At 34.8% G+C, this 25786-nt stretch overlaps 4 protein-coding genes across 11 annotated transcripts; 1 reads left to right on the top strand and 3 right to left on the bottom strand.

Moving 5' to 3' along the window:
• Positions 1-677: 677 nt before the first annotated feature.
• On the bottom strand, positions 678-5306 carry LOC140984473 (uncharacterized WD repeat-containing protein C2A9.03-like). Of its 4 annotated transcripts, XM_073451916.1 has the most exons (11): positions 5009-5306; positions 4297-4468; positions 4010-4177; positions 3826-3912; positions 3193-3327; positions 2989-3099; positions 2668-2759; positions 2452-2557; positions 1645-1731; positions 1407-1480; positions 678-1367 (listed from the first exon to the last, which is right to left on the bottom strand). In XM_073451916.1, exons 2-11 carry the CDS (start codon positions 4435-4437, stop codon positions 1067-1069), a joined length of 1302 nt encoding a protein of 433 aa, XP_073308017.1. In that variant the 5' UTR covers positions 4438-4468; positions 5009-5306; the 3' UTR covers positions 678-1066. The 4 variants fall into 4 exon arrangements, with proteins under 4 accessions (XP_073308017.1, XP_073308015.1, XP_073308016.1 ...); XM_073451914.1 differs by having other exon boundaries at positions 678-1480; positions 4297-4439; positions 5009-5303; XM_073451915.1 differs by having other exon boundaries at positions 678-1480; positions 4297-4451; positions 5009-5303.
• A 1892-nt stretch (positions 5307-7198) lies between these two features.
• Positions 7199-13818, top strand: LOC140984353 (uncharacterized). Of its 5 annotated transcripts, none has more exons than XM_073451705.1 (13): positions 7199-8100; positions 8712-8775; positions 8930-9033; positions 9588-9714; positions 9789-9883; positions 10708-10831; positions 11313-11393; positions 11551-11649; positions 11723-11908; positions 12699-12833; positions 12968-13024; positions 13162-13293; positions 13419-13818. In XM_073451705.1, the coding sequence occupies exons 1-13, from the start codon at positions 8060-8062 to the stop codon at positions 13632-13634; spliced, it is 1461 nt and encodes a 486-aa protein (XP_073307806.1). In that variant the 5' UTR covers positions 7199-8059; the 3' UTR covers positions 13635-13818. The 5 variants fall into 5 exon arrangements, with proteins under 5 accessions (XP_073307806.1, XP_073307807.1, XP_073307805.1 ...); XM_073451706.1 differs by having other exon boundaries at positions 7200-8100; positions 8712-8797; XM_073451704.1 differs by having other exon boundaries at positions 7200-8100; positions 8712-8793.
• A 144-nt stretch (positions 13819-13962) lies between these two features.
• On the bottom strand, positions 13963-16523 carry LOC140983761 (probable E3 ubiquitin-protein ligase EDA40). Its single transcript, XM_073450889.1, has 3 exons — positions 16154-16523; positions 15928-16053; positions 13963-15506 (listed from the first exon to the last, which is right to left on the bottom strand). Exons 1-3 carry the CDS (start codon positions 16280-16282, stop codon positions 14145-14147), a joined length of 1617 nt encoding a protein of 538 aa, XP_073306990.1. The 5' UTR covers positions 16283-16523; the 3' UTR covers positions 13963-14144.
• A 6418-nt stretch (positions 16524-22941) lies between these two features.
• Positions 22942-23845, bottom strand: LOC140984262 (cell wall / vacuolar inhibitor of fructosidase 2-like). The gene has a single exon (XM_073451541.1). It carries the CDS (start codon positions 23739-23741, stop codon positions 23178-23180), a length of 564 nt encoding a protein of 187 aa, XP_073307642.1. The 5' UTR covers positions 23742-23845; the 3' UTR covers positions 22942-23177.
• Positions 23846-25786: the final 1941 nt, after the last annotated feature.

The following is a 25786-nucleotide window of genomic DNA, read 5'->3' on the forward strand; positions in this document are numbered from 1 at the left end:
CTACAACGACATGAAAACTAAGAAAACAAGAGAAGAAAACAAGAGAAGAAGAGGGAGGGGAAGACACTGTTCTAAAATGGGCTAGATGCTAGTTCGACGTCATACAAGCCCTTAGACGTCGCTAGACGAATTCCACGGTATCAAAAAACTTGTAATGGTTCTTAGAATAAATTTCAACCCAAACTTTGTTAAAATCCAATTTATACTTGGTTCATTCCTCTTGCTTCTTCTACTTAATACAAGTCAAGATAATAAGCAATGCAAGAGAAATCAAAATATAAAAAAAAAAAAATTAACTTTAAAATCTGATTCGATTTTCTCATGTGTGCAGGTATAAGTCGACAAAGAAGATAAAGAGTCGTATGGTAAGACAAACGCAAGCCAACAAATCGTTTTTTTAATTGGTCTTTCAATCCCAAAAAAATTAAAATCAAAAACCTATAATTCTTTCTTATTACATATTCTGGTTTAATTGACGTTTCACAAATGAAAATCCCAAAAAATTTCCCAAAAATACTCTAAATGTCTAGGCCGCCTTGGCGCCCTTGCTGCCTAGGTTGGTCGCCTAGCACCTTTTCAGTGCGGCCGAGCGTAGGCGGCTACCTAGCCCGAGTTTTAGAACAATGTATTATATTTATAGTAGTTGATGCGTACCTTATTTCCAAAACAAAAGAACATATCAGACAATTGGCTTTCGCAGTATGGAAGGTAATGGATATAAACAATGAACACTAACATCGGGTAGGTAGTATCCTCTCACTAATAATTCAGAAAAGTTAAAAAGTACATTTGAATTTGCCATACACACAACATATTGTACCGTTTTCCAGAGGAACTGAGATAAGGATTTCATGTAATGCCGAATCAAATTGCTTCATGGCCCCCCTGTTACACACTTCTCTAGCACAAGTAGAGGCATTATTTGAAAGCATCTCCTGTTGGACGGACAGAGGAGCAGACTAAGAAAGAGGGCTTCTAACCCTTGTCTTGCAGAATTGAACAAGGTATGCCGCCTGCCTTTTCACCAACACGGCATGCACTAACTCACAAAAGAAAACCAATTTATTCATATTAACGCATCGAGATATGAATAGTTTCTGCAACGGTTGTACTGAAGGAGGCTACCATAGGTACGATCCCACACCCCAATGAATAGGCAATCTGTATCAGGACTAAATGAGACTCCAGAGATCTCACCAAAAAAATCAATCTCCTGCTCTTTATCATATCCATTCTTCACGTCATACACGTGAACAAAATCAGCTGGTTCAGCCATCACCATAAACTGCCCGTCAGATGTGAAACGGATGGAACGAATAGCACCAAGATTTCCCTTGAGTGCAGCAATAGATTTAGACAGCATCCGCGCATCCCATACACGACAAGTCTTATCCTGGTTCCCAGTGGCAAAGGTGTACCCATTGGGATGCCACGCAGATGCAAAAGAGAAATCCAAGTGCCCTCGCATGTGCGCAATAGCCTACAAACAAGAGGAGTCAATATAGCCCCCCAAAAAAGAAAAAAAAAATAATTTACCAAAAATACTTTCTAAGTCAACAGCAACTTAGACCGGAAATTCCACGTAGGACCTTCTCAATATTTGTTTTACCCGACCGATGCAACTTTCAGAAGGAAAATACTAACCTTTCCAGTTTGTGAATCCACCAGCATGCCATCAGGATTGTCCCCAACAATAGCAATTATTTTTCCATCTGGACTTAGAGAAGTATGCTGCAAATAAACCAACAAAGAACTACCATTTCACACATCTTGTAGAGAAAGGAATCCACCCACACATCAAGAAAGAAAAAATAAGTAAAAACTAGCCAATCAACTATATCCAACAAAAAACTGATCAATTTACCATTTATTACCATCAAGAAATTAGGCAAGGTCTGCACAGTTAATGCACCACAGCCATCTAGACTACTGAAGATAGAGAAAACTCAATGCTTCACTTGTATCTTCAAGTGAGCAACTTGCAACTTTATCATTAATAATTAATCGTTGCCTAGGCTACCATGGCAGAGCAAACTGAACTTCAAGCAGAAATATATGATTCAAGCTCAGCAAAACATGTTGAGTGAACATCCAAAACTCACAAATATGATAAATAATTTTAACTCCACGATCACGAATACACACAGTTCAAGATAAGCTATCACAACACATGTAAAGAATGGATGATTTCAATAATCTCGCACCAGGTCATACCCCTCTCATATCTAGCTTCCTCTAGCAAGGATGCAGGAGTAACCACATGGCTAGGAGCCCTAGGCTATGCAAGATGACATGAATTGTACACTCACAGAGGTGACTATTATGCCAGCTCACATTGAAGAAGCAGATCAGCTTAAGCAACAAAAAGTAAACTTTCGTGGCCACATCGGAATTAAAAAAAAGGGGGAATGTTTTCAACTTTATACACATTTGCACACAATCAAAACTTACATTTACAGGCCACGGATAAGAGAAATGCTTAACAAGCTGAAATCTCTCCATATCGAAATCTCGCACACCACAGTCGTTATTGGAAGCAGTGAAATGAACAGAACCACTGATAATGATTTAAACCCATTAGTATGACATAGAGATAGTATGAACTGCCAGTGCTGCAGTACATTACCCAAGAGAATTTGTTTGATATTAAAAAATGAAAAATGTCACCTTGGACTGCCATAGATATCAATTGCATTTGTGATAGCATTATCGTCGTAAGTTGTCCTCATGCAAAAGCTAACCCCAGGCCGATCAAGATACTACATCAATCACGAAATAGTCAGTCACAGTTTCAATATAATATCCAGCTATCAAGAAGCAACAATTGGCATTCCAAACATAGTTGCTTGTTTATATCAATTATATTATACCGATAGGCTCATGATAAAATTGATTTACGGCAACGCTATTTGCAGCGATACACCATATACCATCAGAAAAAACACATAATAAGTCAAGCCTTACATCGATGAATAAGGAGAATATTACCTTGCAAATAAGCTCCCCTTGGAATCCCCCAGCAATCAACAAATTGTCACGGACTGCAAGGGTGCTTACTTGTGTATGAGTAAATCCTTCCAGCAAACTTCCAGGATGTTTCTAAAAGAGAGATAATTGGTTTAGCTGTCATAGAACCCATGAAAAGAAAAATAAAATATAAGTGAACAAATTAACCCAATCAGATATACACACCTCACAAGGAGCCACATGACCAGAAACATTAAGAACTTCAGTCTTTTTGGAACTCAATGACGACCAATGAATGATTGAGTAATGCGACATGAGGTAAACATCATGCTTCGAGGTTGACCAAACCAGGTTTCTCAACTGCAAAGGCAGACAAGACTCATGAAATTTTACAAGTTTACTCCACATCAACTATGAAGCAGTCAACAATCAACCAAAGACGCAAAACTCCAAGGATAATTGGCGGCGGTTATGGACCATGGTTTTCAGTAACATACTAACATTAATCTTAAAGGGTAATTCTAACTTGATTAGATCATATTTTTTTCTCAAACACTTCCAATATCATACCATATAAAACAAATTCATCATTAATCATATCACCCAAAAATTAGCAGCATAATCAATTTATGACTTCAACTCACCTAGCTCCAACAAGAAATCCATTATTGCCCATCTAGATCGATAAAAGAAGCATTTTTATTTTCATCTTGCTTTAGGCGTTCAGATGATATATTTCGGTGCATTAATGCAAAGTGAAAGACAATGTAGGAGATTCTATTCACAGATCAAAAGCTTCAATCGGCAGTCATCAGCAGGAAACAGGAGAAAAGCCCAGTGCAGAAAATATCATCTAACCTGAAAATGAAGAATAGTCGATTTGACAGATCTTGTGTTCTGCCAGAACTCATAATATACTCCACCTTTTCTTGTTAATTTGCATTCCTGTTAAATCAAAAGCAAGATGCACACACTTTATGCACCAATAAGAGTTACAGAACTAGTCACCACATCACTGCGACCATTTAAAACTGACACTTACCTTTTCAGATCCCTCTCCAGATTGGGGTATATTTTCGTAATTCTTATACTGTTCTAGTCTAGTCTGCCTATACTTCTCCCGAGATATGCTTAGCCTCTCCCATGGAATGCCTTGGATGTCCTTTCCCTTCCGTGCCTCAGCAGCAGAAGTATCTGTAATCTTGTTGTCCTGATTCCACATCTCAGTTAGTTTGTATCATCCATATTCCATGGCAAATATTAAAGGAGAACTTTTAAATCACCAACATATTAGTGTGCATGAAAGATTTGTAGACAGATTAAACTGACCAAATTGTCATATTCATCCTCATCTTCCTCCTCTGACTCCGAATCTCCAATTAATCGACCAGCAAAATACATATCTTCTTCTACTTCACCCATTTCATCGTCACCAGCTGCGTAGTCTATCTCTTCCTCTTGAAAGGACATCTCTGAGTATGCAACTTTGATAGCTAATTATCTTCACATCATGCAATCATAACATTTTACAATGGATACAATTACTCAAATGTGGAAGGAAACCCTCACATTTAAAAGAAAACTAAGACTTTCTCATAAATGGAGAGGATAAATTTTTGAACTACGAAGGATGACCTGCCCAACAACACACGAGCCACTAAAGGATTGTTGAAAGAAAAGAAGCTATACGGATAAGAAATTCTATGATTAATCCTGCTGCTTTGCGACATTAACAATTCATAATCTAAACAAGAGAATCCCAAGAAAACCACAAACGACAAAATAAAAAATTAAAAGGAATCACAAAAGGAAATTTATGTTCGGTATGAAAAGTAAAGATCTTTGTAACCAAATAAAAATTTAAAGACTCGGAAGTCAGCAAAATGGAAGAGAGATCAAGGGAAAAATGCAAAGGAGTACTCTGCACTCGCTAATGGAACCCTAGGTACTGAAAAGCAACAAATTGACGAACACAGAAAACGTAACTATATGGACTTAACATAAAAAAGGATTGCATAAAAATCAAAACTTCAATTCTAACCTGTAAATCCTTTATTTGATTTATTTACAACGAAATGTTGAATTGCCAAGCGAAAATTACAACAAAAGAATCTCCAGACTCCGATCGAAGAGCTTGGGTCGAAATCTCTTCGCCTTCGATCAAGATGATGATCTATACAGCTCAATTCAGAACGCCAAAATCATGATATACGACATCAACGAGTTTTATTTTTTCTTTTTTAATTGTCGATTTTGATTGCGGTAAAGAAAATGTAATAATTAGGTTTTGATTTGTGCTCTTTTGGATGTGGGGAAAATCTTCACCGCATTTTGTATGGCTAAAAAACGAATTTAGGTAAATACAAGGTAACATTCTGAAAAACTAGATAATGTCAAAGCATTTTCAGCAATTAAGTTTCACTTCAGCCCCTCGTATTCTCATTTATTCCCAATTAACCACCAAGTTCACATTCACCTGATATTATTTTTTTGATCATGGCAAGAGATTCAATTGTCCCTCTAGTCCCCCCTTAATTCTTGCAATTTCTACTACATATCGTAATTTTTTTCTGACGATGAAACCAGCATATGGACCTGCAATATTATTGTCATGCACGGAAAAATCAATGTACATAATTTCTATCACTAATATTAAATAAATTTCTTTTGACAACATATTGATATATGACAATTTATACGAAGACACTGACGATCCTCTACAAAAGAATCCATTTTTCAAGCAAGCAAATAACATATCTTTTTTAACTCTATTGTTAGTGACTCAAATTCATGTTCACACGACTTATATTAATATTTTGAACTCTGACGTCATAAATTGATAGTTTGAATCAAAATCATAAAAAATTCTTGAACCATGAATCCATGATGGATCAATGATGTTATCTCAAATTTATCTTCTCAACCAAAAGTGAGAAAAAGACCGCCTGAATTCATGGTTGAAAAATGGATGTTCGGTTGGTTTCTTGAGCTAGAGTTTGGTCCCTTCGAGAATAAATTTGCGAGCCTTCGAGAATAGATTATATGATCGAGTCGGTCCCTTTCGATCACATGCTTCTAGGAAGTATGTAACAAGAGTGACAATCGAGTTTGATGAGTAAGTTGATGCGTGCTATTTTTTCATATAATGGACGCTGAACTTGATTCGGAGTTAAACATGCCTATACACTACGAGCGATTTTGAGCAGACCAAACTGGACAGTAACTAAGTTACAGGACACCATTAAATCAACAAGCTGGAAGCAAGTAATTGGCCGTCATTGATCCTTAAAACACATTATTAAGTTTAATGTCTATTTAATCTCTAATTTGGATATTTGTTGTACTAATGTGTCTTATCAATGTAAAAGATTATATCAAGATTTTCTTCGGGAGAATCGAATGATTAAGTCGTAAATGATCGAAAATATACAATAACAATGAGTTCTAATTATAGTTGAAAGATATAAATATAGGAATGTCTGAACTAAATGTAAACATATTTAAATTGGTTTGGGTAGAAATCTTCGGTCCCTTAAGTGAATTTGTTATGTATAAATGTAAGATTTTTTCATGACATTATTTGAAGTTCATGATTATTGATTTTTTATTTTAGTACTAGAAGGTTGTATATTTTTGCTGACACCGAATTCAACTCATAATGTTTTATGAAGGTACGGAATCTCATAGATAAAGCTCCAAATCAGTGCCATTTTTTGTTTTTAACTCGACAAGTTTTCAAGTTTTATGTTGAGTTGTTTTCGGTCATTCGTCAAATATTTCATATTGTAATTTGTTCATTCTAAGTCTAGAACTTTTTCATAAATTTAATTGCATCTGAATCTTATAAATGTAAGAGAATCTCGAAGAAATAGATAATCCTGTATGCCAATGCAAAAGATACGGGAAAACAAAAAGGTTTGTGTAGAATGTGCGTCCTGAGTTGGGATTTATCCATATACAGTATATTTTGTGGTAAATGTAACTAACTCATCTGTGGCCATTTTTAAGCAAGTGATGTTCCCATGGTAATGATGGAGTCATTTATTTTTAGCAGTGGAGAACAGACGTGCCCGAATGGACCATCGGATGTCAAATTTTGTTTTTTTTTTTTTCAAATTTTTTTTTTTTGTGAAAAACAAATTTCTATCGAGCATCTTAATTCATTTAATCCATCAAATATTATTATTTATATTCGAATTTGTGTAATTGTCATACTTTCGTAACGAAATTTATTTTGCAAGCTCGCAGCACCTTGATGCCTCAGCTATTCTGCCTTACTTTAATTGAATTCTGTCTCTCCTCTGTTTACTTGATTCTTCCTTTTCCTTCAATTTCACCACAGTTCCTCATTTCGCTCGCTGGAATCTCTTGTTCTTTTTTTATTGTTATTTTTATCGGTTGATATTTGTCTGTATCTATTTGTTTTATTCCTCCGCGGAGCTAGTTTTAGCTAAATTTAGGGGTTATTTTTGTGATTTTGAGCTTTAGTTCTTTGGATCGAACCAATTTGTTTGCCTTCTGTACTTCTTCCTTTCAACTTCATCTTACCTTCTTTCTTTTCTTGATTCAAGAACTTTGGAAAATTAGGTTTGGAGATCTGTCTCGATTAAACTAATTTTAGATTCTTTTTCTAGGTTATGTTTGGGTTTTCACATAGGCTTTTGAGACAACATGTTTTCCTTGTTTTACCCCATTTAATCCAGATGTGAGAAGAGCTCCAGTTGTCGAGTATCGATGTTATAGAAGGAAAATATTGAAAAGGTTGGAAATTTTAGCCATTTGAACCATAAATTTCTTGTCTTTACTCCAAGATTCAGCCTTTGCTCAATAAAGTTGATCTTCGGGGTGGTGTCGCTGCTGTTATTGTTTATTTTTTTAAAATGATAGTCTAGATTGTGTTGACTAAGTTCTTATAATTAGGATGTTACCTTTTATGATTTTGAGCTTAGTTCCTTAAACTTGAGTTGGATTTTCTTCCCCTAGTTATATTTAACGAATAAAGATACAGAAGTCAGCCTCCACATTTGCAATTGGGAAATAAATTTATTCTATCATTTTGGGAGTGGCTGCTTGAGTTAGTTTTCCATTCAAGATGATCGAGCAGTTCATTAATTTTGTTATTCGGCCGCCTAGGTACATTTATTCGTCTCTCTTGTTCAATTTTCTTGTTTACTCTTGTCAGGATGTTGGTTTTTGAACTTGCTTGTCGGTTTAGTAAAAATCTGTGATTTTTGTTGTGCTATAAAATTGGATCGTATATCAATTATCTTGTAAGTGATTGAAAATTTAGACCAACTCATTTCTCGAATCAGTGTCTTGTTCACATTCATCACCCCTTTGGTAAGCTGTCTCCTTTTTCTATGGTCAAGCGAAGATGTAAATTGGTTGGTGACATCAACTACTCAATTTGGATATAAATTGTTCTTTTATTTACTGATCAAAAGTACAGGAAGTGGAGGAACAAAAATTTGCAATTGTACACAACCAAGTGATTCTTGGTAGAGCTTCTTGCGTTCTAGATGTTGCTGCTTGTATATACACTATCTTCTGGTCCCTTAAAATAGTTATTTTACGTGATAGCTTCTAAACCTCAAATAATCTATTCACTTTTTTTTGTCTATGATACCTTTACTATTTTGCAAATTATGATTCACTGTGATACCTTGTAGCATTTGCCTGCACATCTAAGCTCTTTCTTTGCATTATTGTTTTACCTGTAGTCTAACCTCCTGCTTTTAAAACAGGGCTGAATATAACCCAGATCAGTATTTATGGGAAAAGGATTTTACTCTCGGAGGAAGAAAATACATAAGAGAAGACCTGGAGGCAAGTATGGCCATCAGTCAACAGAAACATATATTGCAATTAATTAATAGGAATATAAGATGTTTGTTTCCATTTTCAACCATGAAGTTCTGAATGTATTAAAGAGTTAAAAAATACGGACTGCTTGATTTTGCAGCTTATGAATGAAAGAGGCCATAGCTTGAGGTGTAGTCATTATGTTCCTTCACAGGTTCCTGAGGATGTTCCCCTTCCCTGTGTTATCTACTGCCATGGAAACAGGTATTCAATTGGCTTCTAAATTATCATGTTAGAACATTGTTGCTGCTGCATACCATGGAATGCACTAAATGTATTACCTCATATAGTCATATAATCTGAGTGGCGTTTATAGGAACACCGTAAGGAAAACAGAAGTATCATAACATGTTGTACTATTGAGATGTTTAAAGAGTTACCTAATTTTGTCCTTATTTGATGTATGTTTTACAGTTAGTTATATTCGGTGTGTTTAGTTGGATGTAGATCGTGGATTCTACCTTTCTGGTGTAGTATTGTTTCTGGTTTACCACCTAGTTGGTTCTCTGCAGAACTGGCCGAAAAAACGATATATTTTTTATGGAAGTGGCAATTGATGTTGGGAAAAGCAGATTGCCTGGATTGAATCTCAGAATATATAGAATTTTATATATATACAGTACTTTTCTAAGTATAAGCTTTCATATGTTTAAGGTAGTACATTTTTTTCAAAGAAAAACACCGTTGTGTAAAATTATCAATTATTGAGGCTAGGTGTGTGAGCTTGTGAATCTTATTTGTTTATTTTTCTCATGCAGTGGGTGTCGAGCGGATGGAAATGAGGCAGCTGTGGTTCTTCTGCCTTCGAATATTACTGTATTCACTCTTGATTTTTCAGGGTCTGGCTTATCTGATGGGGACTATGTCAGTCTTGGTTGGCATGAGGTAGTTTTCCCTTCGTTAATATGATATCTCCAAGTTTCTTCTTTGAATGATGTATTTCTTGCCTGAATTTGCAGAAAAATGACCTGAAGATTGTGGTTTCATATCTGAGGAGTAATGAGAAAGTATCTCGTATAGGTCTTTGGGGGAGGTCGATGGGCGCTGTGACAAGGTTCGTGATTGTTTTCTGCTTTGAATTTTTGGAATGTTAGTTTGTCCTCCAGATTTATTCCTATGTTTTTTTTGCTTCATACAACAATGCAATCCCCGAGGTACAATTTAACCTCTTTTTTTTATTCTCAATCAAGTAGTTATTTATAGATAATTTTTCAAATGGGGATGAATATATGTGCAAAACTTTCATATAGAATAGTTCCAGTTGGGTAGATATTTGAGTTTGGTGTTGACTTTTATTGACGGATGTGTGCGTTATATTGTTGAGGATATACCAACATCTATGAGCAAAATACGGGCACTGAAGGCTAATTAAAGCCAGTAATCAGGGTTCACAAGTCTTTTCTATGCCATTTTTTGAACTTGTTGGATTTTATTGGAACTATGTAATGGTGATGGAATGTAGAAACCAAAATGGCTATAATTGCCAAAAATCTGAATAAAACTCCTGTAGAGAATGTGAAGGAAGGAGGTTTGGGACTTTGTTTTGCCCTCACCTAGATTTGATGCAAGTCAACAAAATTCAATAATTTTCTGTGAACTTTCTATTGAAGTTTTCTTTCTCCTGAAAGGACTATGACTATAAATTTAACGTTAAATGTCAGAAACATCACATTACAAATGTTTTCATGATTATCATAGCAGTCAATAGATTTTTCGATTTGATTTTGGGATTCCTGGAGGCCTACTATTTAATTGCTGCAAAATTTTTGTTATAGTGAAGTTGTCTGTTCACTATATGGGCACGTTATGTTCCCGCGTGCCAGAGCATTTTGAAGGGACATCATTTTTCACTAATGTAATGCCATTAACGTACTGCAGCCTTCTGTATGGAGCCGAAGATCCTTCCATAGCTGGAATGGTGTTAGACAGTGCCTTCTCTAATTTGTTTAATCTTATGATGGAACTTGCAGACGTGTACAAAATTCGGCTGCCAAAGTTTACAGTATGTTGCATATGCTGCCATTTGATCCTTTTTGTTTTTACACAATTCAAGTTGCATGTGGCTGAACAAAACATTCATGCATAGTAAACAAATGAAACTGTCTCAATGCACTTTTGCAATTTTTTTTGTTTTTCTTATGTTTCTTTAACTAGTTAGGATGAAAATCCATTCCAGAACGAATTCAGTGCGTCTTTGGACATCCAGATAAAAAATCTTCTATGTATTATATTGGAAACATAAAAATATATTGACCGACCAACATCATGTTCTTTAGTATGAGAATATGATCACATGTTTTGCTTCTTCTTAGTCTGTTTTATCTCCTCAGTTGCATATTTATGCAACAATATTACAAATTAATCTTAGTTAAAGAGAGATAAATATTCTCGTTATTATAAGGTTTCTCAAATTTCTGAAGAATGATTTTAAATTTACCGTTTTCCTTCTGAATAATTAGTGCTACCACTTTCATGTATTATAGGTTAAGGTGGGTATCCAGTACATGCGAAGAATAATTCAGAGGAAGGCCAAGTTTGATATAATGCGACTTGATTGTGTACAGGTCTGTACAATACGTTCGATTCTCTAGCAAGTTTATTTTGACCCTCGTTTTTTATGTGCACTTTCTGATGAGGTGAAACTGCCTTTTTAGCCAGCCCTAGCACTTTCTGAACTGATCTTGGTACTTATCACGATTTAATTTTAAATTGACTATGCAGGTTGCACCAAAGTCATTTATTCCTGCTTTGTTTGGGCACGCAAAAGACGATAAATTTATCCAGCCTCAGCATTCAGATATTATTTTTAAATCATATGTGGTATGAAAGCTTTCTGCCAGTCTCGTGTTATAAACGTCTTAATAAGAAATACTCAAATTTATTGGTTATGCAGGGTGATAAAAATATTATCAAGTTTGAGGGTGATCACAACTCATCCCGACCCCAGTTTTATTATGATTCTGTATCAATTTTCTTCTACAATGTCCTCCATCCTCCTCGGCTTCCATCTATGAATTCAGCAAAAATTGAAACATACTATGATCTAGGAGATATGAAGGTTAAGTCTGGTATGGACGAGGTAATTTATACTGCACACTGTTTAGCAAATCGTTTCTTTTATGGGGTACTTCGAAATTTTGGGCTACAATTTTGGATAGTGTTCAATTTTATCATTGATATAACATATCAACAATATGTCTACATATTTTGGTTGGTTTATTGTTCTTACTTCAAAATTTGACCAGATTTGATGTAACATTCTAGTTGGAAGTTGAAGATGCTTTAATCTCATTTATTGCATTTTTAAATGCATATTTGTATTTATATATGTGAATTCTACTCTATATTGGCAGTGGTGTTGTAAGAACCTGTAATAACATATTACCTTATCCCCTAGTGTTTATTTGGCTGGAACTTAAACTTGATCAGTTGGTCGGGACTGGGACCTTCTGTTCACTCTAACATCAGCTTACTGTGTGGTGTGTGTCCCTCAGCAATATCCTGGCTTTGGAGCGGTGACCAAGTATTAACTTAATTGGTTTATATTCATATTGAATTCTGCAAGCAGTTTTACTTTTTTCTTTTTGGTATTTCACATAGTACCATGTGATCTGGTATCTGAATGACTATCCTTGCTCTTTGTGAAAGCTACGAGGAATAATCTTCGTAATTCATAAATCACCTATTCAAATTATATTCGGCGAGTCCATTTTGTGCTAAACCATAGCTTGCCAGTGAACACTTAAACTTTTCAGCTTCTCTCGTTCCTTATTATTTATGGTTGATTTGCTTTTATCACCATTATTTCTATGTTTTATGTGGAGTTCGTCCTCGCATTACCTGATGAATACTTACGTTTTTTCCATCAGGATCTGTTGTATGAGATAATTGCTGGGATTCGAAATGTGAGTGGTGATACAGCGAGTTCTTCTTCTGCTCCATGTAATGTGTCATCAGTCAAGTCTGTGGGGGACCTCCTTTCGGACATTGCGCCAGTTGCTAGCGTAAACTTTTAACTGTTTCTGGTTTAAGTTGCTGTTATATTCAAGTGATTAATCAGTATGCGTAGGATATATTTCCGGTTTGAATCCTTAAAACTTATCTTATAAATGTATCTACAATTACTTTATTATTGCAGGATGGCCTTGCTGTTGAAGATGCAGAACTTCACGGCATTGATGAACTGCCTTTACAGGTACTTGGTGGTAAAGAAAAAAAATTAAACTTTACCAATATATCTCAGATTTGATTGTTTCTCATTCAACGAATAATGGACGACATAGCTATCTCTGCAATATCTTTAGTTTTACAGTTCAATTTTTTATTGAGTAGGACAAACGAAATGGCCAAAATGAAGAGAGTTGCTCATATACAAGCTCAAATAGAGAAAGCTGGGGACGATGCTCATCTCTTGGCAGCGACGTACCTTCTATGGATTGTACTAGTGCCAGTAACTACGATCAGGTATTTATCCATCCTCTATTCAAGGGACACGATTTCCCCCCTCACTCTCTTAATTCTTACTCAATCAATCTATCGGATCATGGGTTAAAGCTTCATGATAAGCAACTTCATGTACTGATTGGCAGAAAACTATAAAGGTGCTTGCAACCCCTCTTCGAGATTCTCAGCTGAGTTCTTTAAGCTCACCTAACGACGACAGCAAGAAGAAGAAGGATAAAGCTTCCTCCTTGGACACTAAGAAGGCCAAACGGGACAGGTTTGAGAAGCTGGAAGCTCTGAGCCAGCGATTGCGTCTTTGCATCCTCAAGAAAGTTAATCATAAGAGACATTGCTCATCATGAGCCCTCACCACCACCTCTGTATTATAGACTAGGATGGTGTTTGTTTCCCTTTCCTTTTTTCTAATTTCTGTTTTCTATGTTTTTTTATTTAGTCTTCCTCCTTGTTTATACTCGTGGTTTTCTTTGTTTTCTTAGCACTATGAAGAGGGATAAAGCATGATTCATTTAATTGCTCATTAGTTTGCATTCAAACTTGAATTTAAAAATGACTTATTTCGTGTTACAATGGTTTGTTGAATTCGAATTTAGCGGTCGAATTCTATCGAGCAAAAGTTTTTAACCTATTTTGAAAACTTAGATCGTCTCCAGCTTCAGCGGAAGCCATTAATGAAATAAATTATTGTACAGGCTCAAAATATAAGAAACAAAGAATATAATACAACCATTGTTCAAGTTCCCACCAAGAAAAATGAAAGATCGAACCTACATGAAATTAGTGACCGGGAAATCAATAAATTCGGTAACCGTATACGTAAAGAACTGCAAAATGAAACGTGATATAAAATAATATTACAGCCTATAGCCATGCAAATGCTTGGCCCATCTTCTAGCCATGAAAGGATCATGGAAATCCCAACTCTCTGCACTGCTAATCCTTCCATCTACGGGGACATGACCATACATATTCTCTCTTTTATCCTCCAAATGCACGACAATTTCACCCCTTCTTACACATTCGCCTTCTTCTCCACCATCTATGTAGCTATATTCCACGCTTACATGTCCCGATTCACCTAGATACAAAGGAAGATTCCTCTCTTCACCGCCTCTCAGCTCTCCAATACTAACGATCCTTGAGCTTTCCCCAATCCTCAACTGGATATCTCTGATTGCGCCTCCCAATGTTCTTGCCAGAAATTCCTCAAATTCATGCATGACGAAGCCATTTGAGGCACCATAGCCGAAACCCACGTGGAATACTCTAACCAGGATTTCCATGTCAAACTGGTGGTAGGATCTTGATGGGGTGTCTGCGAGGTGCAGAATACAAGATCTTGGGTTCTTGTGGACACGATCTCCAAGTATCTTCACTCCTTTCTCGAGCCCTTCCATTGGGTCTGCTTGCCCCGTATAGAACAAACGATCAATGACTTGTAATGCAGTTCGTTTACCATAAGAAGTCATGCGCCTAAGAGGAAAGACTCTTGATGCTGCAGAAGAGTAAGTGACAATGGCTAAACGATCAATAGGACGTAACGAGGAAACAACCAATGCCATGGATTGCTTCATAAGCCTCAGGTGTGGCCCATTTGGGCTCGTCACTAAGACCAAGTCAGTTGCAGGCTGATGCGATGATCTTACGCGAAGATAAGCTCCATTGTTTGGGGAGCACAAAAAGGGAGGAGTTTCTGCCCCGGTTGACGGAAAAATATGTGCAGCAAGAGGTGAACCTGCCATTGATGATGACCCGGATACATGATTGGACAGAATCCTGCAATAGTGGCAAGAACTAGTTCCAGAATCTTGACATGAGCACGAATTGAAGCTTGGTGGAAGCAGAGAGGCAGTCAAAAGAGAGAGTTGAAGGCGGGGTTGATCGCTTGTGTGGTCAGGCTCGACTGGATCGTCATCGTCATAACGTGCAGAACGCAGAAAGGATCGCCTGTGAACCCGAGAATTGGCTATGGAGTCGTCGATGATTCGTAAAACTGGGTCAGTCTTGTTGTAATGGATGGAACACCGGGTATTAAGGTTGCGTGGTAGCTGTGTCCATTGAGCACGACAAATGGGGCAGGTGACACTACCGTGCCGTACATTGGAAGCGATGCAAGCAAAATGGAATGCATGGGAACATTGAGCTGTGAATATAGCCTTCCCAGGACTGTTACCTGAGCTGTAATTCAACGGATCGAGACATATTGCGCACAAGTTCTGCAATAAGCATTGGGAAAAAGGGCATAAGAAATCCAATAGTTAGAAATACGATGAGATGAAAAAGAGAGAGATACTCGATGCATTGCAAGCTAGATCTTTTTCGTGTCTGATTTTCCTAAAAATTCAATCTTCGTTCAAAAAGTACGATAATTAACCCCCTACGGAGTGTCGAATAACCCAATCATCTCCTCCAGTAAAAACCAAAAACTACATTTTGGTCATAAATGCGCAAACTTCTTGAAAGTTAACCGAGTAAATGCTTCACAATTAAACCTGTGTAGTAGATTCAGAATTAAATACAAAAACTGCTAGTAGATTGAGCATGCAATTGATTAAAAATGTCTGGAAAAATAACACCATAAATAAAAATAATTCCTCAAGAAAGAGTAGAAGATCATGAAATGGCATGAAAACATACCTTATTAGAAGAAGGGCTTGAGCTTGAATCAACTCGCTCCGAGATCTCTGAGGAGACCTTCTTGCAAGAAAAATTCCTCTTTTGATTCCCCGGTGGGATAGCATAATCTGGTGAATCAAAAAATCGCTGGAAAAAAAAAAAGAAAAATCAAAATTCACACAACTCCTAACCTTCAATCTTCCGTCAAGAAAATGGAATTTGATCTCTGGGCAAAATGAAGACTTACACTGGGGCCGACAGATGCACCAAGAACATGGGATTGTGGACTCTGGCAGAAAGAACCACACGTCTGCACAAATATTCTCTTGGCCGCTTTCTTGAATTTCCACGGGGCGCAGCCACCTCCTCCGCCCATTTCCACCACCTGAACACCTCCCTCCTCCCGTGTTCTGGTAAATTTTTTAACTGTTGAATGGAACAAGATTGTCCTGAAATGGAATGCAGGTGGAGAAGACAAAAAGTTTACAAGAATTCTGTGCCATTTTCCATTATATTTGATATGAATTACAATGTTTGCCTCTCTCTGCGTGTCTCTCCCTCCACCCGTTTGAATGGTTGCTCAGTCTTGTTTCTCCCTTATTCTTATTATTATTGATATTGATGATCACTGAAAGTGATAGGCCTCCACCATTTTAACTGTAGCCACTTTTTCCAGCTGCTGCTAAGTGAGAGCCTACCACTATAAATACAAAACCACCACTGCCCACATTTACTCTAGCTGGTTAAATAATTTTTATTTACTTTTACCGTTTTCAGTTTCACAGAAAAAATTTATAAGATCTTTTATAATAATTTTATAAGACGAATATTTTATTTAGATTATTTATGAAAAAATAATATTATTTATTATAAATTTAAATAGAACTGACTTATCTCATAATAGACATGATGATTCAATTTTGGACGATATCTGTTATCTCTCTTTTTTTTTCGCTGCCCTTTATATAATTACATTCTTTCTTGCAAGATAGGCCTGCAAATTTAATGAGATGCAGTTAAAACATTATTTATATATTTTTTTTAATGAGTATGAGTTTCTTTTTCTTTTGGGCCTATGATTTTGTCGTATTTGGAGGGGTGTAGTCGAGATGCTGGACAAAATAATCAACTAATAAATATTTCATCTAATAAATATTGGAGTAAATAATTTTGAGGATAGTAAAAACGTGTGTAAAACAGTTTCATGGATCGTATTTTATGAGACGGATCTCTTATTTGGGTCATCCATAAAAAAGTATTATTTTTTATTGTGAATATCAGTAGGATTGACTCGTTTCACAGATAAAGATTCATGATATCGTTTCATAAGAGACCTACCTTTTGAAGATATTTCTAGTTTATAGAATTGATAAGTGTTTGATCTGTCTTTCTTATCAATATTTTATCTAAATAATATGTCGCACATGTTTTATTAGGTACGGTTTATTGGCTAGAGTGATTTGGAACGCGCTTAGAAAATCTAAAGACTATGTATGAGTTTTCATTAAAAAAAATTTTGAGTATGCCATTTGGTCTTAAAATATAATTAAATATGCTCAAATTTATTTAACCCATTTTCAATAACTGTTAACCAAATAAATAAGAGTAGGTCTCTTGTGAGACGGTCTCACGAATTTTTATCTGTGAGACGGGTCAACCCTACCGATATTTACAATAAAAGTAATACTCTAAGCGTAAAAAGTAATAATTTTCATGGATGACCCAAATAAAATATCCGTCTCACAGAATACGACTCATAAGACCGTCTCACACTATTTTTTGCCAAACAATAACGGGTTTTTTGCATTGTATGTTGCAGTATGCACATCCCATGTGTTTGATTTATATGATATTTATCTTTCTTAGATATATTATAATTTTTCTTATATATTAGAATTTTTAATATTTAATAAGAAGATAAATATTAATTATAATTACAAGGTATGTGAATGCAAAACAGCCCAACAATAATTGTCTTGAAATTTATAAACTCTCCAAAGATTAATATACATTTTTAAACATACCAAATGAGAGACAATAATTACTTGTCTAATAATGCAGAAAAAAATGAGCTTAGCTCGATGAAAACATAAGAAACGACCGTTGTTATCCTGTAATTTAAATTCAAGCTTTTAAGAAAATGCAAATAAATAAATGTGACACATGCCTCGTGCCCGAACCCCATTTGCAACTTTAAAGCCAAAATGAACACAAAAGCACATAGTGGTACCAGCCAATGTACTTTTTTTTAATTCACTTTGCTTCCACCCTTTGCATTCCAATCTCAATTGGGTCACCAAATAAATCAATACATACATGGTATTTATTATATAATGATAAATTGAAAATTAGGACCAAAAAATCGAGTTGATTAAATCACCATGTTTGATTGCATTCATATTAATTAACCACAAAAAAGTTAGAACAATCTCTTCCCAACCCAATTCTCAAATATACCAAATTTTGAATTCCGGAAATTTCAAAATCTTGATGATTTTTTTAAGTGCAAAATTCAAAGTGATCACATGACATTCCCATCTTCGTCCTCAAAGAAACTTCTCTACTTTTAACTATTTTGATCTCAAAAGATGGGAAATGGACTGTCTCTCTGGGGGGAAATGGACTCTCTCTCTGGGTTTAAAGCATATATTGACAGGATGAAGGTTTTTTCCTTTAGGGAATCCAATCAATTTTTTTTTTTTTTTTGCTGCTGATTAACCACTTTTGTCCCTCAAAAGAATAAAAAGATGTAAAGATTTTGTGGTCACCTCTGTTTTTAACACCAAACCCCACACTATCTTTTCAAAAATGTCCACTTTTATAACAAAATTAATCAATAGTGATGATGTACCGAGTTTTTCAGGAACAGATTGTTACTTCAAATAATAATCGTTTTCTTAATAATATCATAATTTATAATAAATGGAACAATCTTGATTTTGATAATGATGGGATTGGACATTTAACTTTATATAAAAATTATGGTTTTTAGTAAATATATATAGATCAAATCTTTAAGAAGGTAATAATAGTCAAAACAACCTATTGTTGTTGCTAAAAATGCCTACTAATATCATTTACATTTAGGAAACGAACTTGTGGTGACATCAATGGACACAAAACCTTGACCAAGTCAAACCGAGATTAAGGGAAACAATTAAGTATTATTTAATAGATTAAATTAACGTATATTCAGGTTGACACTCATCTTTTGTCATTACCATAGTAATTTATAGTAATATTCCTCGAGGTTATGATTCGATTAGACATTGATCCTGTAATGATTGTTTAGGCAGGCTTTTAGTTCATTCTAATAACAATTTAATGTTAAGTTCTAACTTTATTACAACACAAAAATTCCAACGAGACTATCTCATTGGATAATTTTAGCGAGATGGATATCAAATCCGACTTTAACTCATGAAAAAATTACTTTTTATCTCAAAAATATTATTTTTCATTGTAGATATGGGTTGGGTCGATCATCTCATGGATAAAAACATGTGATTTATCACATGATATTAATTTATCTTTATCTTTTATTTTATAATAATAATAAATATTATTATTACTTACAACACGGTTTCAATAATTTAGTTGGGTCCTTTTTAAAAAATAATAATTTAGTTGGGCCTAGTAAAGCCCACTGGGTTCCAAGATTATTATATTAATTGTAAACTGGCAACAATTGGCCCACTAATACTGAAGATGCAATGTCCTTTTCCAAGATCCAGTGGCCAGCGCTCGTCTGGATGTATTTTTAAATTTTAATATTATTTGATTATATTTTTATGAATATTAAATATGAGTGGCTGACATATGACATCTTGATTTCATTTTATATTTATATCTGTCATAGTACACAGATGAATATTACAAGTTTTATGTTAATTCATTGTTTATTTGAAAATCTTACAATGTCGAATCGTCAAAATTCTATTACATGATATATAATTTAATACTACTGAAAAATAAAGATAAATTAACTAAATATGTGCAAATTATATTAAATAGTTAATGAATCAAGTTTATCGGACATATGACATTAAATTAAACCAAACAAAAAAGGTATATATTTTAAACTCAATGAGATGAATTTATTACACGTCATAAATCAATTATAGCATTTTTCTATGTAATAAAAGCAATTAGAAGAATTTAATTCCATATTGTACAATAACAAAGAATTTATAGTGTTTTTTTATGACGTAGGAATCTAGCTACTAACGCTAAAAGTTATCATTGAATAAACTTCCGGATTAATGGAATAGCATGCAAACTAAATTAATCAAGTAAACCATATTGAACAAATAACGTGTGACAAGCTCGCCAACAAAGTATTGGTAAAGATAATCGAAAACAACATTTTAGTTACTCGGATATCTAGGGCAAGAATTTATAGCTTTCCTAGTTTTGTCTTGAGATGATTTAATCACATCAGTTGATGCTTTGCATGTGATGTAGTAGTATTCACATGACATGGACACAACAAATGGAACATGAATTCAGGATCCTTTGACCTTGGTTCGCTAACAGATAATGGAAATCTCGTGGCCACGAAATTTTTTATTTTAAATTTTTTTTATAAAAAGTTACTGTATATTGATTTTTGAATAATTGTATATAATGTAATATATAATAATTTGAATATTCAGGGAAAAAATTTTTTTATAGCACTGGCCCGATTAATAAATAACTCGATTTTGTTTGTTCAGTGTATTGATTTTTCACTATTAAGTCTATTATCATATTATGAACGAAGAAGAGATGGATGTTCAGATTTGAGGGTATTTTCTCAATAATAATATTAAAGATACAATTAATATATCGTTACAGTGATATTTACAACCATTATACATGAGATTTTGTATTCAATATATAGTAATATTTTGACAAATTGAATTTTTACATTGAATTTTTTGTGTTGTACAAATTGATTTACAAATATGGTTATGTACATGTAGCATCACTTTTTTCACAATAATAGGTCGATCAACAATTTTTGGATTAATCGTTCTAACAAGTGTTGCTCTTTGTATAGTCTTTATATAAATTTAGAAATCGAGAATTCAGGGGAAAAAACTAGAAATTAAATATCAAATAATATATAAGTTGGCATATTTTTTTAAGGGATTCAAGCATTCTTTAAAAATATATATTTTTTTAAGGGAGTCCAGCATTCTTTAAAAATATATATATACTTTTTCAAAATCAGTAAATCACACCCAAATATCCAATAAAAATAATGACTAAACGAAAGTAAGAAATTAGAAAGATTAAATATCAAAATTTTGGTGAAACGATGATGATATCTTAAATTTTTTCTGTATAATCCCAATAGTTGTAGGTTTAAACATATTATATGCTTTGATACGGAATTAAGAAAGATTGATGATGATTAAATCACCATTTTTTTTATTTTTTTTGAATGAATTAAATCACCATTTCAATCATATGGAAATAGCTGAGAAACAGCAAGGCAAACTTTCGAGTACTTGATCAAATCCTGATTGTTCACAGCCATGGGAGACGGCCGGCCATTGAAACTCGCTTCGCAAACTCGTGCGTAGCCTTCAGCGTCAGCTGCTGATCGATCCAGTTCGTAGTAGGTATCCGAATAGATATTATCCAGGGCTTCGCCGAGCGAATGAACCGCCCACCTGTAAAAACGTAGGCATTTTTTCATACCGACTAGGTTTTCATCTTTATATCCTAATTTCGTGGTCTCGATCCATGAAGCAATGTGATCCGTGGCGTTGCTTGTGCTTGTATACGCCTCGCGGAAGACTATGTACGCAAGTGTGAATCGATCGGCGTTTTTGGCGAGTGGATTGGAGTAGATGACTGTGCGGCAGAAGTCGAAAATTGTGGTGTTTTGGCATATCTTGTTGACTAATTCGTCGGTCGTGTTGTTGTCTGAGAGGGCTGGGATTGGATTTGTGCAGAAACAGACGACGAAGGTGAAAATCAGGGGGAGATAGCCGACGGAAACTAACATGATTCAAATTTTCAGTGCTGCGATTGGGATTCGATTGTGTGATGAAATTATTTGGAAATTAAAAAAGGGTCGTTGCCATTAATGGTCACAGGTTGAAGACAAGAGGATTCTTTTCCAAATCCAACACAAATCAAGGTGCAGTGTTTCTCTTCTTTAATTTCATGAATTTTGAGAAGTTAATGTGATCTAATTCTGAATGTTTGTAATCTAAGTTGAAGATGGTTAAAAATTTACGCAATAAAAGAGTGGATTTTGTAAATTTATGTGGGGTTCATCAGAGTTGAATTCGAATTTTTGGTGTTTGTAAAATCTGATATTCGTAGGCAACGAACGAACTAAAAGACATAATTTGCGAAATCTGGTTGGATTATATTTATGGGTGTTAAAAACTGGCAAATTCATCTTTGATTTGTGGATTAGAAGGCATTTATTTTCTTGGAGTTTGTTCATACTATAATTTGAAAATTGGTCAAATCGATCTAGTATTGCATACAATTTATTTTTTGATAAAATAGGAAGAATGAAATTTTAAATTTAGTTAAAAAAAAGCAAATAAATTTATAGATTTGAGACGTACTAAAATAGTTTAGTATTTATATACATAAAAATTAACGCACTGTGATAAATTTATTACATCTCATAAAAAAAAACTGGTAAAGCAATTATGAAATATTTATTGCGTTACTTGGTAATATTCTTGATGTTTAGATGTGACATAAGATTGTTTGTGTGGAGAGACATTGCGTACCTTGCTTGGTCCATTGACAGATAATGAAACTCTCATGAGCCACAACCTTTAATCCCCAACAAAATGATGCATCATTCTCAACTTATGCTTAATTAGTTTTTGTTTTTAATTTACTATATTACTTTTTTAATAAGATACTGCTCTTTTCAAAAAAAAATAAAATAAGATACTGTGCTATACTATTTATATCAGAATCACTAAATAAATTGTACCAACCAATATCGATTTAAGTGGTCAATATTCAATAATTTGATTTTCTCTTAGTAAACACTTCATTTTCTGTGTTTTGTGAATAGGAAGATTAATGTGCTGAAAGTGTTTTCACAATATATAAAGGAGTTTGAAATGCTCCTTGCTAGAAGGCTATTGTGTTTGGTTCGAGAGTTTATCACATAATAATAATAATAATAATAATAATAATAATAATAAAAGCATGATGAAAAGAAGAAAGAATACAGCAGCTGCCAGCAAGGATCGCGTAACGAAGACAATCTGCATGTCAGAATTCCATTGATTGAGAAAAGATCAAACGAGAACTAAATCACCATTTTCATCTTGTGGAAAGAGCTGAGAAACAGCGTCACAAATATTGGAGAACTTAATCAAGTTCTGATTCATCTCAGACAGGGGCGGCGATGGCTGCCCACTGAAACTGGCCTCGCAATCTCTTGCGTACCCTTCGCCCATAACCGCCAATCGATCCAGTCCACCATACACTTGCGAATCCATGTTACCCGTGGCTTCACGGAATGCCTGAGCCGCCCACCCGTAAAAGAGCTGGCATTTTTTCATACCCACTTGAGTTTCATCTTTATCGCCTGGTTTGATCCAGGAAGCAATTTGATCCGCAGCTTTGGTTGTGTTTGTATACGCCTGCCCGAAGGCAATGTACGCAAGAGCGACTCGATCCGCTGTTGGGGCGCGCGGATCGGAGTAGATGACTGCGCGGCAGAATTCGAAAACTGTGGTGCTTTTGCATACCTTGGTGGCTAATTCGGTGGTGGCCGAGAGGACTGGGATTGAATTTGTGGAGAAACAGACGACGAAGAAGGTGAAAATCAGGGGAAGATGGCCTACAGAAACCGCCATGTTTCTTTAGTTTCAGCGATGCGGTTGGGATTCGAATATGTAATTAAATCAAATAGGGGTTGATGTTGAAGACATAAGGATTCTTTTCCAAATCCAACACAAATATCAAGGTGCAATGTTTCTCTTCTTTGATTTCATGCATTTTGAGAAATTAATGTGATCTAATACTGAATGTTCGTAATCTGACGCAAAGTTGGCGAAATTTACTTCAGTTGTTTCGTTACATTTTTACGATATATATACGTATAATATCTTTTGACGCGCAATAAAAGATGGGATTTTGCAAATCTTAGTGGGGTTCATTCATCAGATTCGGATTTGATCTTGATAATCATCAGTATTTGGTGTTTGCATAATCTGATTGTCTTTGAATCTAAGTAATGAAAAGGCAACGTTGAGAAATGTACGTAATTGGACCATGGGTGTCGAAAGCTGGGCAATTTTGAATTTTATCATATTTGATTAGAAGACATTTATTTTCTGTGAACATAATAATTACATTTGACCACAGAAAATTATTAATGTAAAAATATCATTCTCCAGTAAACTTGTGTCTGTGATCTATTATCATTTTTTGACTCTCACCACGGATCTAAATTTGTGATACATGTTTATTTGATTTATAGTTGAAGTTAAATATAATATTTCAACACAAAACCTAATATTTTTTATGATTCGGATCGGATCGGGTCGGGTCGGAGATCATATCACAAAATTGATCCGTTAGACGATCTTATAATAATTTTTGCATAATTTTTTTATTTTTAATAAAAATTTGTTACAATTGAACGTTGAACCAGAAACCTATCTTAATTTGAGACTTTGGTGCCTCTGTCATCATTTTATAAGTTGGTACTATAGCCTTTCATAATAATAAGTAAATCGATGGATAGGTTATATATTTTAAGGGGATATACTATTATTATTATCCAATAAAAATAAATTGAATTTCTATCAGAGTAATTTATGTTGTTTTTACTATTACCTACATAAATTTGTATTTTCAAAATAATTTTGTTCATTAAAAAAAATACAATGCTCTTAAACCTTGAGGTAAAATGGTTCAAACCTTCTTTTTTCAACAATCAATTGGGTAGATCCCGAATTATTTCTTTCTCGAACTAATATATATTTTTGTTGGCACTAGGCAGCAAACTCAAGTAGTTAGCTTTGGCAAATATCTCTTGGCCTTGGTGATAAAGAATAAGGTCCCAAGATCCACGAGGCCTTGAGACCAAATCTTATTTGTGTGGTTAGTTATCTAGTTTAGACATGAAATATCTTTCTCCATTTTAAAGAAAACAGTTAGTTTTAATTTTGTAACATTAATTGGTCATGGTTGCAAGTCCAATGAATTAAAAAAACTACATTAACTGAGTAATAAATAATTAGCTGTTCAACATTTCAAAGTGATGCCGCCACACCCAGTTAATATTTCAAGTATTGCACAAAATTATATATCAGAGACTATAAATCAACCTCGTGATATACGATTTAGTTGGGGAAAAAAGAAAGTGTATCTATGTTTTTCTTGGAAATTAAAAAAGAAAACTGTCTGAGTTTCATGATGTTTGATTATGACATAATCATTAGTACAACAAGACTCTTCACTGGATATATTTTTCCGGGTTGTATGCGCTATCCTTATCCCAAGGGTCTGTATGACCTAAACTTGTCCAGGATAATTGCCCGCAAGCATCAACCAAGTACAAGATCGGCTTGCACATCTCTTTGCGGGAATAGAGATCAGTATCACCATTTTTGTGGGAAAAGATGACGAAAAACGGAACCATGTATACGACAAATGGTGCTTCACCGCTGATATTTTTTACTTATTATATAAGCAACGGATCATCAAATCTCTAGTCTGGCCTTGTTCAAGCCAACATCAAGAGGCTGATCGATTGCAAAGCTCCAAATGCAAACAACCGGTTCCAGATCATCAGCTTGGAACAATGACCGCAAACTGTCATCATCAGATTTCTCATAATGCAAATTTCGATCACGGGCCGGAGGAACAAGTAGATTTTGTTCGCATGATTGAT

This window comes from Primulina huaijiensis, chromosome 9, assembly GCF_012295235.1.
Source record: "Primulina huaijiensis isolate GDHJ02 chromosome 9, ASM1229523v2, whole genome shotgun sequence".
NCBI lineage: Eukaryota > Viridiplantae > Streptophyta > Magnoliopsida > Lamiales > Gesneriaceae > Primulina > Primulina huaijiensis.